This window comes from Trachinotus anak, unplaced genomic scaffold (genome assembly GCF_046630095.1).
Source record: "Trachinotus anak isolate AG129_WGS33_773 ecotype Australia unplaced genomic scaffold, CSIRO_AGI_Tana_v1 ptg000016l, whole genome shotgun sequence".
In the NCBI taxonomy this organism is placed as follows: Eukaryota; Metazoa; Chordata; class Actinopteri; order Carangiformes; family Carangidae; genus Trachinotus; species Trachinotus anak.
In genome coordinates, this window is record NW_027273867.1 from 22,831,152 (window position 1) to 22,845,576 (window position 14,425).

Genomic DNA, 14,425 nt, shown 5'->3' on the forward strand with positions numbered 1-14,425 from the left:
GCGAGGAATCAGCTTGGTCCTTCATTTATTTTCATCAACACAAGATGAAATCTTTATTTTTGTTGCTTCTTCTCTGTCAGGTTTCATCAGCAGGTACGATCACACTTTAAATATTGATTTAACTCTTCCTTGGAGACCGGGGATGGTTGTAACATTTTTGACATTTCAGTCGGTGTCTTCCCATTGTCCGGGTTTATTCTAAACTGGTGTGAAATGTGATAAACAGATAAAATAACACTTAACAAAATGTGGAAATGTGCACTAGCTTCTACAATTGAACGTGCGTGTGTGTGTGTGTTTGTGTGTGTGAGTGTGTGAGTGTGTGTGTTCCTGGAACTCATCCAGACTCTTGTAGCCATGAACCAGCTTATCTTACACCTAACAGCTAAAGGATTTGCACTGAAAACTTGCATGAAAGACAACTACATAGACACACAATAGACATGATTTAAGTTTGGAAAGTTTAATACAAATCACATAATGCTATCACAAAAAGAAATAAAGTAAAAAAAAAAAAACGAAAAAAAAACTAACCCTCACCTCAAAATCATTTTTTTCCTTTTAAAATTGTTTGCCACAGGCTGCTACTTCCTCACAGGTGGAATAAGGACTAACTGAGCTTGTATAGAGTGAATCAGATGATTCGTAACAGGAGAAATTGGACGTGTTACAACTGACTCTGTTACAGCCAACCCTCCCTTACTTCACTTTCTACTCAGATCTGCATTTTGCTCTTGCGTCACACCCCTGCAAAAATGTATATGTATGATTAGTGTATATACTTGAAGTGAAAACCTTGTTTGTCCTACAGTGAAACACTCCCTGAAGTATTTCTTCACTGCATCCTCTGGAGTCACAAACCTTCCTGAAGTTGTTGGGGTTGAACTGCTTGACGACGTCCAGGCGGGTTACTGCACCAACACAAAGATGGGAAAAACAAAGCTGGACTGGATTAAAAAAAAAATAGATAAGGATCCTCAGCAGCTGGAGCTGTACACTAGAGAGTGTTTAGAGAATCAGCCTAGGTTCTTAAAAGCCAGTATTTATCATTTAAAGCAACGCTTCAACCAAAGCGGAGGTGGGTACAGTTTGTACTATGTTATGTTTTCACTTTTTACTGCTAAACTGTTCTGTTGTAAAGCGACCCTCTACAGGGCCTCAATATATTAATCTGTAAACATTTGAGTATGAAGACATCAGTGGTTAGAGTTAAATTCATATTAAGCAGTGCTGGAGCGTAACTACATGTAACAGAATTAATCCATTAAATTACAAATTTATTTTGTAATTTAATGGATTAATTTCTATTCTATTACAATTACTGAGAAAAAAAAAGCATAATTAAATTTCATTTACTAATCAAAATGTTGGTGATTACAAAGGATAACATATCTGTGTAGCTTCAGTTTATATGTAGAATAAAAGATTATTTGTGTCAGAGCTACAGTAAGATAAAAAAAAAAAAACAATTAAAAAAAATTGCACAGATTATCTGCTGTTTGATAATTAGCAACACAAGACTGTGAGAATAGTCTAAAACTGTGGATCCTGCAATAAAGGATATTTTATGGACAACCAGTCCTCCAACCAGAGCAACCATACAGGTCATTTTTTTCAACCCTCTGATAGGACCCATAGGAGTGTCTCCTGACATAGCGTCCCTATGGCGCCAGATGTACCAGACCTTGGTTGTCATGGCTTCATCTTCATCACCATAGTTACTCTGATAACCGTCATGGCTTTCCAGTGGAGATATCATCTGTGCATCACTGGTCATTGCAGCCTCTGTTGTGTCTCTGTCTCAGGTGTCCACATTTTACAGTGGATGGGTGGCTGCGAATGGGACGATAAGACCGGAGAAGTTTTTGGTTTTTTGCAGTACGGTTACGATGGAGAAGATTTCCTGTCATTTGACCTGACGACACTGACATGGACGGCTCCGAAACCACAGGCTGTCATTACAAAACTGAAATGGGATGCTGACAAAGCTGACATAAAGTATAACGAGAACTTCTTAACTCTGATGTGCCCTGAGTGGCTGAAGAAGTATGTGGAATATGGAAAGAGCTATCTTCTGAGAACAGGTAGACATGTTTGTTGCTCTGACTTCACTTTCAGTCACTTGGTGATCGTCAGTGGACAGTTAGTGTGAGTTCAGTAGGTTTCAGATTTACATTGTTAGGGGAGAAAGATGCAGTTTGACTCCTGTGACCCATAAAAATAGGTGAATCCTTCTTCTCTGACTGTAGTGATTTTCTTTGACTCTTCTTCTCTGACTATAAACACTGTGTGGTGGTTGTGGGGGTGACAGTCAGTTGCTCCTTTTCTTTTGTTCAGAGTGAAACATCTTAACATGGGTTACGTGGATTGATATAAGAGATATTCAGCTAACACATCTTTAATTGCTTTTTTCTCTCTCTTTCCCTCTGTCTCCCTGTTGATTTCTTCGTCTTTCTAACCGTAACCCTTCATCATCTCTCAACTTCCATTGCTTCTATGCCTTCCTTTCCCACCATCTCTCTCTCTGACCAGAGCTTCCCTCAGTGTCTCTCCTCCAGAAGTCTCCCTCCTCTCCAGTCAGCTGCCACGCTACAGGTTTCTACCCTGACAGAGCTCTGATGCTCTGGAGGAAAGATGGAGAGGATCTTCATGAGGACGTGGACCAAGGAGAGATCCTCCCCAACCATGATGGAAGCTTCCAGATGAGAGTTGATCTGGACCTTTCATCAGTCAAACCTGAAGACTGGAGGAGGTACGACTGTGTGTTTCTGCTCTCTGGTGTGAAGGAGGAGATCATCACCAAACTGGACAAAGCAGTGATCAGGACCAACTCTGGTAAGCCTGAGATCAGCTGTTGCTGAATATGACTGGATGATTTTCAGGCAAGATGAGATATATAATTGCTCCAACATTTCCTGCCAGTTGGACATGCACATAAGACCTCCAAAGGAAGGGACCCAGGAGGTATCCTAAACACATGCCTGAAAACCACCTCAACTGGATCATTCTGCAACAGCTCTAACAAATGTCCCCCTGGATTTCAGAGCTAAAAAAATGAGAGCTTCGGCTCAGCTCCTTCTTCATCACAATGACACCTGCCTTACTGCAGACGCTGAGCTTATCCACCTGTCAACCGCGTACTGATTAGGATGCCTCCTGGGCACCTTCCCTTGAAGGTTTTCTGGGCACATCTAACAGGGAATAGACCCAAAACTCGCTGGAGGGATACATATCCCATCTGGCCTGGGAGCACCTCGGGATCCCCCAGGAGGCGCAGGAATCCATTGCTGGATATGGATGACTATCATGCCTTGCTTAGCCTGCTGCCACTGTGACCCGACCCCAGATAAGCGAAGAAAATGGATGGATGGACAATCACAAGTGATTGGCGACACGAGACAACCTCGGCGGAGGCCAACAACCACAAGGAATGTGTTTCACTACCTGGCGAGAATATGGACACAATTTTCACTTTGGTTATACCTAACCCATACTCCTATAGTCGTCCCCTATAAGATCTTAAGATCAAACCTATTTTATCATGTCTTTATTATACAGAGACCAGGAGTCACAGTGCAGACCTGGTGTTTGGGGCATTTGTGTATATGTGGTATATGCCCTAACCATTCGGCCATCAGGATGCCCCTGCCCATCTGTCTTTACTTAACTCAGAATAACACAGAGCATAGCCAGTACTGAAACTGACAAAACAAACAAAACAAAAACATTTTTTTAAAGTTTTTTTCTGTGTCGGTCTTATTTGTTTCGTTCACCAGAGAAGCCCAATAACGTGACCGTCTCCAGCCTCGCTGCAGTGGTCATTGTTGTTCTCATCCTCATCACTGTTGCTGGATTCATGGTTTACAAGAAGAAGAAAGGTAAGAAAGAAAAATAGAAAGTTTACCTGCTTTAATGACTGTCACAATCCTTTGATTTTAGTCCTTGGATTGATGCGTTTATTCAGATTGTAAAACTGAAACAAGCATAAATTCCCCAAGACTCAGAGTCACAGAGTCATAATAATATGACTTTGATAATATGACTGACTTCTTTATTGTCTCAGAGGGGTTGTTTTCACAGGCACAACATATTGTAGTCAACACAAACAATTAGAGACACACAATAGACAAAATAAACCTTAATTTAAGGGTCAACAAAAGAGTAAAACTGATTTTCAGTTTGAGTGAGTAGAGGAGGGGACGATGCTCGCTGGGGAAAAGGTGACGAAATCCTGCCATTTACAACTGTACCTGAAATGATTTGTCTTTTGTTTTGATTTTAGCCCAACACCCTCCACCTTGTAAGTGAAACTCATTTTACTCTGTTCCAAACACAGTGTTTGTACTTTAGATCATTTGCAGACCATAAAGGTTTAGTGCTGGATGAGTGGACTCTACACTTACATTGTGTTTCTGATCTTACAGCTGCTGACGGCTCTGAGCTCTCTGAGAGACTGAAGCCAGAAACCTGACTGACAGTCACACTCAATCTGATGTAGGATGGAAAGAGTCGACGCTTTGACATGTATCACATTATAGAGCTAAAAGAAAGAAAAACTTTTTTGCTTTTCTTTAACTCTTAAGTACTAAGATCTCAGTTGTATACATGTTTTTGAATCTCTACTGTTGCTCCTAAAACTCCCCTTGGACAAAAGATGAACCAATGAGATGAGATAACCAACCCTAAGAAACATGGATATGGAATTGAGATTACAGTAGGAAAAATGGATGCAGTATCAGGTCAGTTAAGATAAACTCTGCAGCTCCTCCTCAACCATGAAGAAATATCCTGTTTTCCTGCTGTTACGTCATGTGTTGTCAGATTGGTGATGTTTCTTTTATCTGCATCATGTTTAGTTTGACAAGAATAAAGAAATAACCTTTTTTAATCAGCCCCAGTTTGTTCAACAGGGTCTTGATTCATGTGTCTGTGTAAAGTTCAGGTTGATCCTCTGTCACTTGTTCCTCCCTGCTCCCACTACAGCTCCTGGTCTCAGCTTGTCTGCTGCTAAAGTCCAAAACACATTGGAATGACGCAACTCCTCATCTGAAGAGCTTATAATAATAATAATAATAATAATAACTGGCTAACTAACCCTAACCCGCCCCCCATTATCTGATTTGTGCCGAATTTTTGTTCTGGAAAAAAAAAAAATAGAGTAGAAGAAAGAAGAAGAAAAAAAATTACAATAGGGTTCCCAGTGCCGCTGGTACTGGGAGATGCGTTACCTTGCATACGCGTCCCCCAGCCCACCGTGGGCTTGGACCCCTAATAATAACAATAATAATAAACTTGATTTAAAGCACAGTGAATACACAGTGCACTAGAAAAGTCATGTAATGTCCTCAATACAGCAGCAACTTATTAATATTCTCTTTATGAACCTAGGGCTGTGGATTATTAAGGTCTGGCTCATTTATAATTCAGTAATTTTTTCCTTCTACTCTGAGAACTGCACAGATGAAGACGTTCGATAGTCAAGGTAACACCTACAAGATGTTTTAGTTTTCTGTACTTGTCTGGGTTTTATCTTCATCTCAGTCTCACTGTTTTCCTTGGAAAAAAAAAAACGCTGCTTGACCAGTTTCTACTTTTAATTCACATCAACTGGCTCAGAGTCAAGAATGCTTGAGTGCGAGGACTGAACTCTGAAGATGAAGCTTCGTCACTCCTCCTGTTTGTGATGCTCATGGACAGGAAGTCGAGCAGCTGTTGATGTCAGGGTGGAGTCAGCTCTGGTTCTTCATCACACACTGATGTTCACCGGAGCCTTTTTCCAGCTGAGTGCGATGCAGCCAGGACGAAGATCAGCTCCTCCTCTACACATCTGCTCACTGCTCCTGAGATAAACTCACTCAGCCTCTAATGCACAAGTCAGAACATAAATAATAAGTTCAGTGACGCTTAAGGAGAGAAACCAAAAGCAGCATAAACATAAAGTTACTTAAATGACTCTTTTATCAGCACTGTCATTTGGAGCAGACTGTTTAAAACTCAAGCATTTAAAGAGACTTCAGAGGTTTTTTAAAGTGAAGCTTTGCTGGTGACACAGATCAAACCAGGAACTAAAAAAAAAAAAACCCACATTTTTTTCATTGTTTATTAAGAGAAGAAATTTCCCCAGTCAGTCAGGAGGTTTGGAAAACCAACATCATGCTCACAATCAGCTCCTCTCATGCATCAAGATCACTATCACAACATCTGGCTGATGTTCAATGTGCCTGTTGATTCACTTCAGAATCAGTTTACAGATGTTGCTGCCCTCTAGTGGAGAGTTACTGAAACACATTCCTTCCTTTTTTTATGAGCACAATATTCACAATGTGTGTTAAATACGACTAGTTATGCATTTACTGTGTATGGTAAAACAATTCATTGCTGACATGCTAATGTTTAACAGGTATAATGTTTTAACCAATGTTCACCATCTTACTTCAATGAGTTAGCATGCTAATTAGCAGTAAATACAAAGTGTAAGCAAAGCTGCTGTAGCTGAATTTCATTTGTTTCAAGTGTTTCATCATAAAACAAAGTATCAGTTTAAATGTTATCATTAAATCTTTGACCTGACAGTGGAGTAAGATGAAGAATATGTATCTGTGTAATTAATTATCAGTTAATCATGATGGTTGATGGACATCAGTGCATGTGAGCTGTTTGAATGAGCGAATGAAGCATCTCGTCTGTTGAGGAAGTTCAGCATCCTCTTCTTCATCCTTTCCTGTCAAGACAAAGGAACAGACTGCAAAAGTAATTTACTGACCTCATTATCGCTGAAATTATGTAATAAAGCACAAATGCAAGAAAAATAATTAATTAATGAATTTTAAAAATACTGTTAATCACTTAAAGACAATCTCAGACAGAGTAGGTTTAGATTTGACTTTCCTCCTGGGCTCTCATCATTATCTCATCACAGACACTCAGAGTTGTACCTGAACATAAAACAGCTGTTTTGGTGCAGACTGATGCTGCCTCAAACGACCCCTAGATGTTGCTTTACGATAAAACTTAACCATGGATGGAAATAAGCTTCTTGTTTTTTTAAAAAAATCATGTAACACTTATTATTAAAATCCTGTCTGCAGCCATTGATGAGCACAGACACACAGACAGGTGAGCTGCAGCACGTGGGCAGGAAGTTATAATGCAATTATGAAAATCTATTATATCTACATTTTTAATAAATTTTGTTTCAGATTTATATCAATTAATTAATTAATTAATTATCTGTTAAATGTTTTGCAGAGTGAAGGTATTTGTGTGTGTGTGTGTGTGTGTGTGTGTGTGTGTGTGTGTGTGTGTGTGTGTTTATGGAAGAGAGACAGACTTAGAGACACATACACAACTGCACAATGGTTGCTTGGTAGAAATGTCCTCACCAAAGTTAAAGCCAGACCTACACCGCTGCAGGCCTGTATTCACAGAGCGGAGTGAAAACACCAGCTCCTCACCGTGATCTTCTCCGGTAAATAATTATTCCAGTGATGCAGACTAACAGCAGGAACAGGGACCCAACTCCTCTGATGAGAGCAGTGTAGAAGTGAGCTGTAGGAAGTTAAACAACACAACAATCAACTGCACAGATAGATAAGGGCGAAAAAAAAGGCCTGGTCTGTGCAGGTGCTGCTGAGAAGGTCCCTCATTCTCAGAGGTGGTAGGAGATGGGGGCGAGGGGCAGTTTGACCACAGACTTCCCCACTTCTATCTCTCTGAAGTATCAGTATTAACCATGTAATTGCTGAGCAGATTCGATATGATCTATTTTAATTTGTATATACGTAGCCTACAGTATCGAGACCTACAATATTTGCACAGGGCGCCATACAAGCTAAAACCGCCACTGACAACAGTGACACTATGTTCTCACGTTGTTTATTCACATATAGACTTCGAGTTTTCTTTTCTGAACCTCTCCTTTGGGTTAGAGAAATGTCACAACCTGATAAAATTACTGTCATGATTTCCACTCTGTGTGTATTCAGAAATGAGACCAACATGTTAATGTGTCAAATTCTTGTGGCATTTTTAAGAAGGTGCATGTCTTAGAAGAGCTTACTTATCATTTGTTTTTTGGAGTTTTTTTTCACACCAATTTTCTGTACAAATAAATCCATAAATAGATAAATAAATATATTGCTAATTAAATAAATAAATATTCAGGAGCAAATCCATCAAATATGCTTAGCTACTGTCTCCATTACATTTCTTGAGTCTATCATACTCTTATGTAGTGTAATAAAGCTGTGTGATGCAATATGGAATAACTGTATAATTTGTAATGGTATATTATTATTATTATTATTATTATTATAAGCAAGGTTAGGCTCAGTTTTTAATTTGTTTCTCTTTAAATTGACTGGTCTCTCTTCATAATAATAATGATAATAATAATAATTATTATAATAATAATAACAATAACTTTATTTATATAGCACCTTTCATAGTAGAGATGCAGCTCAAATGCTTACAACAAAAAAATTACTTCACATGAAAAGACAGAAAGTGAACATAAAAACATTAATGTGCAATTTGATGGAATAACAATAAAAAAAAATAACAGAAATAAAAAATGATATAAATACATTATAAAAATACTAATTATATATTTATAATATAAGAACCATCTCTATGTTTGTTTATGTGGTTGCCACTTTTTCCACCTTTGCCGACAGTTTGTCCATCTGTGTAACACAGTTTCCATTCCTGTGTTGGACATGTAAGGAATGTGAGGTTATATGATGCATGAACCCCCGGCTGTCTGGATCTGTTTTTACGAGACTGTCATTGGTTCACTGCAGTTTAAGGTGGAAATACCAGGTCATGGTGTTTATTGATTATTTCGCCCACGATATGTCTTGTATAATGCATAAAGTTTGAAAACTTGATTGTCATTAGAGGCGGCCTTTAAGTCACTCATTAATGTCGACTCGCCTCAGAGTAATTTTAGCTCCTGCCTGATGTTGTTTAACAGGAGTGTAAAGTCTGATGTGGACCTTGAGACACCGGTGAAGTTTGGTGTTTTAGTGTGTGTTGAAACTGTGACCTATTTATCACCCGCAGGACAGAGAAACAGATGGCAGGTTGTGTTAACTTTGACAGGAAGACAGTGTTCACCACAGTTATCAGGAAGCCACGAGCTCTTGTGGCAGATCAGCAGTTAATATGTCACACATTATGAAGTAAATAGAAAAGGTAAATCCAGAGGAGCGGTGGATTGGTCTGTTAAATGCCAAACAAATGCATCCACATGTCAGCAGGAGTGAGTGGGCTAATCGTTACGGCTCATTATAAAGCACCGTATGTGCTCGTTGTGCCACAGTTACAACTCTCATACACACTGAACTGTGAGGACTAGACTTCATATCTGCACCATCACAGAGAGATTTCAGTTTCTCTACAATGTTAAATCAAAGCAGCGGGTCACACTGACATCTCCAGGTGAGATATGACAAATCAAAGCCTGCTTCATTCAGTATTGGAGGTTTGTTGCTACAGTAAACATCCCTGCATCATACAGTCTCTCTAATCCCCGGTCCAGAATCAAGATAACACGGAAACGGACAGAAATCATGACACACCCATGTGAACACACACCACTGTTGTGTTTCTGCTGGTTTACCATCCTGATATCAGAGGCAATGAATTCTGTGGGACTTAATAAATGTCAAGATGTAGAACAAACCTAAACCAAAGAAAGTGACATTACAAACAAACCCACAACAGACGAGGGGTCACATCAGCACAACAGAAACTAAATGCACCTGCAGGAAATCAAAAGATAAACTCCACGTGTTTCAAGCCTCTATTATACCTGATTCCAGCTTTACCTGAGTTGGTTGAGTTGGTCCTGATCACTGCTTTGTCCAGTTTCATGATGATGTCCTCCTTCACACCAGAGAGCTGAAACACACACTCGTACCTCCCCCAGTCTTCAGGTTTGACTGATGAAAGGTCCAGGTCAACTCTCATCTGGAAGCTTCCATCATGGTTGGGGAGGATCTCTCCTTGGTCCACGTCCTCATGAAGATCCTCTCCATCTTTCCTCCAGAGCATCAGAGCTCTGTCAGGGTAGAAACCTGTAGCGTGGCAGCTGACTGGAGAGGAGGGAGACTTCTGGAGGAGAGACACTGAGGGAAGCTCTGGAGAGAGAGAGAGAGTCTGTATTTTACTTCATATTCACTGTAATGTTAACTTACATTTGAACAAACATATTGCTGTAAAACTCCATCAGATCATGTGATTCTACCTGTTCTCATCAGAGAGCTCCTCCCAAAGTTCACGTGCTTCTTCAGCCTCTCAGGACAGAGCTGGAGAAGGTAGTTCTTAGTCTGATTTAATCCAGCTCTGTCATTCTCCCACTTCTGTTTAGTCATGACAGCCTGTGGTACTGGAGCGATCCATGTCCCTGTTCTTACATCAAATATCATGAAGTCTTCTCCATCATAACCAAACTGATCAAAACCCCGAACCTCTCCGGTCTCATCATCCCATTCACAGCCAAACATCCTCTGGTAAACGTGGACGCCTGAGAGACGGAGACAGAGACGGCTGTCAACTAACTACTGAAAGTGGTTTTACATAATATGTTGTTACATACATGTAGATATATACTGTATGACTTTATAATCAATACTTAGCCAGCGTCTTCATATTGTATTCTATTGAAGGCCGTGTTTGTATTTGTATATGTCTATGCAGGTGTGTACAGGTATGTGTATGCTGTGAGTGTACGTGTCTGGCTCAGCCTCGCTGCAGCATCATTGAGCTATGATATAAATGTTGGCAGCCTTGGGTTTATTCACAAACTGACTGTTAATGAGTTACAGTTGGGATGTTTCTAAAGTGTGTGTGTGTGTGTGTGAATCTTCATGACAGGTGTCTACACCTGTTTGCTGTATAATGAAATGGATTTTTTTTTTCAGCAGGAAAAAGTGAAACACAAATAAACCTCCAGTTTGGCTGAAGCTCTGCATCAGAGCTTTGATGGTGGTGTTGAAGGAGCTGTGACCATCAAGACACTCCTCAGTGTACCAGGTCATGGGATCACTCATCAGCAGGAACCTCATCCAGTCCTGTTTGAGCTCAGCTCTTCTGATGGTGCTGTCACAGTACATCACCTCAACGTCGTCAATCATCAGAACACCAACAAACTCGGGCCAGGTTTGATCTCCAGACAGTCCGGTGAAGAAAACCTTCAGGCTGTGAGTTACTGCAGCAGAAACAGGTTGAGGTTGAGTTTTGCAGTCTTTGTGTCATGGTCTACCCTGTAGGACGCTTTATGTTTAGACTACGTCTCTTGTTCGGCTCGAGTTTTTTCCTGTTCCTGTTTCCTTCCTTGTTAATTGTCTGCCCCGCCCTGATGTGTTACACCTGTGTTCAAATTGACACAAATAACCTGACACTTTGTGTGAGATTATAGCCTGTTGGGTGAGGCTGATCAAAAAGATAAAAGATTATTTTTAAATTTCTGTCTAGGGTTTTTTTTATGTTTGGCTGAACTCAAACCTTGTTCACCACAGTTTACAGGAAATGAGAATTCAATGTGCTTCATGTCATAGAAAGTAAAGAACGAAAAACAGAGATAAAGTCAAATAAACTGCCGATAATGCACTGATGCCCCCAGTGCAATAAATTAAATAATTAGATAAACACAATAAAGTGTGCTAATGATATTCCTGCAACTGCAGGTGTTGAAATCAAATTTACAATACAATGTTTCTTTGTTACAATAAACTAAATAATCCTTTTATTTTTGAGTAAAAAAACTCTGCTAAACCTGGTTTTGTTTTAAACATGTGCCTTTATTTTGCAGCAACTTTACCTCAAAGTGCCACTTTATGGTACTTAAAGGAATCACTTTCTCAATTTATTTAACTGAACTGGAAACACTGGATTATAACAATACAACTTTCAAAGGAAACATTTTCTTTTTATTATTTTCAATTGGCCAGTTAAAGAAATTCTGTTGTGCAGCACAAATTCTGTCCATATGTTGTTTGTACTAGCTATTTCTGGCCTGTAGAGAGAACCACACTGTCAACAGAGTTTCACATAAAATCATAGTGGAAGTTTTATGACAGATTTAACACAAATTAACCACTGAGTTTAGTTTATTTTGTCCTACATCAAAATTGGCATTCTGTATAAAAACTTAAATTTAAAAGTTGGGATCCAAGTTGTATCGACCCCGAAAATAGAGCATGTGCTAAATCAAGCTGCTGTCACAGTGAAAATTTGAAATAAAAAGTGATCTTACCTGGAGCTGCAACAGGACAGAAGAGGAGCAACACAAATAAAATTTCCATCATGTCTTTAGAAGCTGATCTAGACTTGAGTTTAGCTTTGACTGACTCAGAAGTCACGAGCCCAAGAAAGGCCAAGCAGCTGAAACTACCATCTCAAGAGGTCTGGTGGAAAGAAGTTTAAGTAACACCCTCCCACCCTGATCCTAAGTGCTGATGCGTCGACAGATACCTTCTACAGGAAGACGGTTCTCAGGAAACCATGAAGTCTGGTGACACATCAGCAGTGAATATGACAGAATTCAGGAATAGAAAATGTTAAATCTCTTGTGCCAAAGTCCAGAGGATTGGTGGGTTGGTTAAACGCCAAACAAATACATCTACACGTCTGTTCACGAGATAACCAGGAAGACTGGGAAATCATATCACAATGTGTGGTGTGGACCAACGAAACCAATGATTCTGTTGAAACCAGAGTCAGGCTTAAGTGAGATTCAGCTTTGAATGAGCTGAAAAAAGTCAGTTGAGAGCGTGAGAGCTCTGATGGCTAAAAGGAAGTTAAAGTCCGTTTTGTTTCCCTGACATGTTGTAATTTCTAAGTAATCACAAGCCCTACATTTCTTGTGCATTTATGCATCTGGAAATAGAAGAAAGTCTTAAATTTACAACGTCAGGACAGTTTGTTCTTGCAGCTGATACCTGATCTGACTCACGCAAGCTGACAGCACTTTCTGTTCACCAACATCAGGACATGTGAATTTTATTGGAGATTTGCAATAGAATGAAGCTTTAAAAATACTGTAGGCTGCTTGCTTGTAATAAGGTTCATGAAGTGTGACTAGAGACCAAATTTTAACAGGTCACAGACTGAAGATAAGACAGGAGATAAGACAGTTCATCACCAACACAAAGCTTCCTGCCCACTGGAGGAACGAGCCGTGCTGCAGGGCTAAAGGCTTAGAGAGAGGTTACGTCTGGTTATCCAGTTACTATTCTCTTCACATTTTGTATTTTATTTGGCACAGGGGAAAAAATTGACTTTAAAAATGACTTTATTGTTCAATTACATATTTTCTTAGGTGCTTTGCTTATAATTGAGAACTTCAGACATTAAGTCCCTTTGCATCATTGTTCTGAGTAATGTTGGCATTAGTAGTTGTAACTGGTATCAACACTGATGTTGGAGTCTGGAGAATGAAGACACAACAGAAAACCAACTTTATTTGTATCTACAGTTGCTATGATGTTAGCAGAGTCTGATTCAGTTGTGGTGATGATTGTGTGTTGACGAAAGTGAAAAGCATCTTATCAACAGTTCAGTGTAAATATAGAACTTAATATCTGTGCAGTACTTCATGTTTAACTGTTAATTTGTTGTTGTGCGTCAGTACTTAATTATTTGCTATCAAAAACTAATACATTATTATTATTATTAATAATAACAATGATGATGGTAATAATAATAATAATAATAATAATAATAATAATAATAATAATAATATATTATATTATTATATATTAAATAATTATAACTCTAAAATTAATTGGAGTTATCCTCGGGGGGCACCAAAAGATGGGCCAATTTAGTGCAGTCTCAAATTGATTCCTGTTGATTTGGAACTTGGATTAATAATTAAATTAATAATTAAAAAGTTACCACAGCAAGAGTAAGTAAAGTTGAAGGATGTAAGTTCTACTGAGAAGAGGTTGGCAAGATTCTTCCTTGTGCAACATTAAAGACACCAGTAGATGTACTTAAAAGACATTTATTTACAGGGTTGTAAATAACATACAACGTCTAATCTACTATCTACAGGTGTGTATTATTGTTTACATTACATTTATATTTTATATTTATATCTTTATATTTTTATTTGCACTGTGGGTCTGAGAGGACTGAAATTTCAATTGTGCTGTATGTCCTGTACATGTAGCATAACTGACAATAAAGCTGACTTTGACTTTGACTTGACTAGATGACATGACCTTAACAAAGCTTCCACAAGATGACAGTAAACAAAGGAACTTCTCAAGATAACAGGCCCAAAGATGGCCGCTGGGACCACATGGCATGTGGGGGAGGGAGAGAGTGAATTTGGGTTTGGAGCCAGTTCAGGTAGTCAAAGTTTGCCAGGTTAGAAAGAGGGTTAGCTGCATGCAAGTCCTAGCACTGAGCTACG

At 39.2% G+C, this 14,425-nt stretch overlaps 2 protein-coding genes across 3 annotated transcripts; one reads left to right on the top strand and one right to left on the bottom strand.

The window, feature by feature from the left end:
• Positions 1-29: 29 nt before the first annotated feature.
• On the top strand, positions 30-4,891 carry LOC139633869 (major histocompatibility complex class I-related gene protein-like). Its single transcript, XM_071499888.1, has 7 exons — positions 30-93; positions 812-1,078; positions 1,806-2,084; positions 2,533-2,835; positions 3,777-3,878; positions 4,283-4,300; positions 4,425-4,891. Exons 1-7 carry the CDS (start codon positions 45-47, stop codon positions 4,469-4,471), a joined length of 1,065 nt encoding a protein of 354 aa, XP_071355989.1. The 5' UTR covers positions 30-44; the 3' UTR covers positions 4,472-4,891.
• A 1,206-nt stretch (positions 4,892-6,097) lies between these two features.
• LOC139633872 (major histocompatibility complex class I-related gene protein-like) lies at positions 6,098-12,326 on the bottom strand. 2 transcript variants are annotated; one of them, XR_011693854.1, is made up of 6 exons: positions 12,260-12,326; positions 10,952-11,212; positions 10,250-10,528; positions 9,831-10,142; positions 7,383-7,548; positions 6,098-6,721 (listed from the first exon to the last, which is right to left on the bottom strand). XR_011693854.1 is itself a non-coding variant. In XM_071499891.1 (6 exons), the coding sequence occupies exons 1-6, from the start codon at positions 12,309-12,311 to the stop codon at positions 6,712-6,714; spliced, it is 1,008 nt and encodes a 335-aa protein (XP_071355992.1). In that variant the 5' UTR covers positions 12,312-12,326; the 3' UTR covers positions 6,099-6,711. The 2 variants fall into 2 exon arrangements, 1 of the variants encoding a protein (XP_071355992.1); XM_071499891.1 differs by having other exon boundaries at positions 6,099-6,721; positions 7,455-7,548.
• Positions 12,327-14,425: the final 2,099 nt, after the last annotated feature.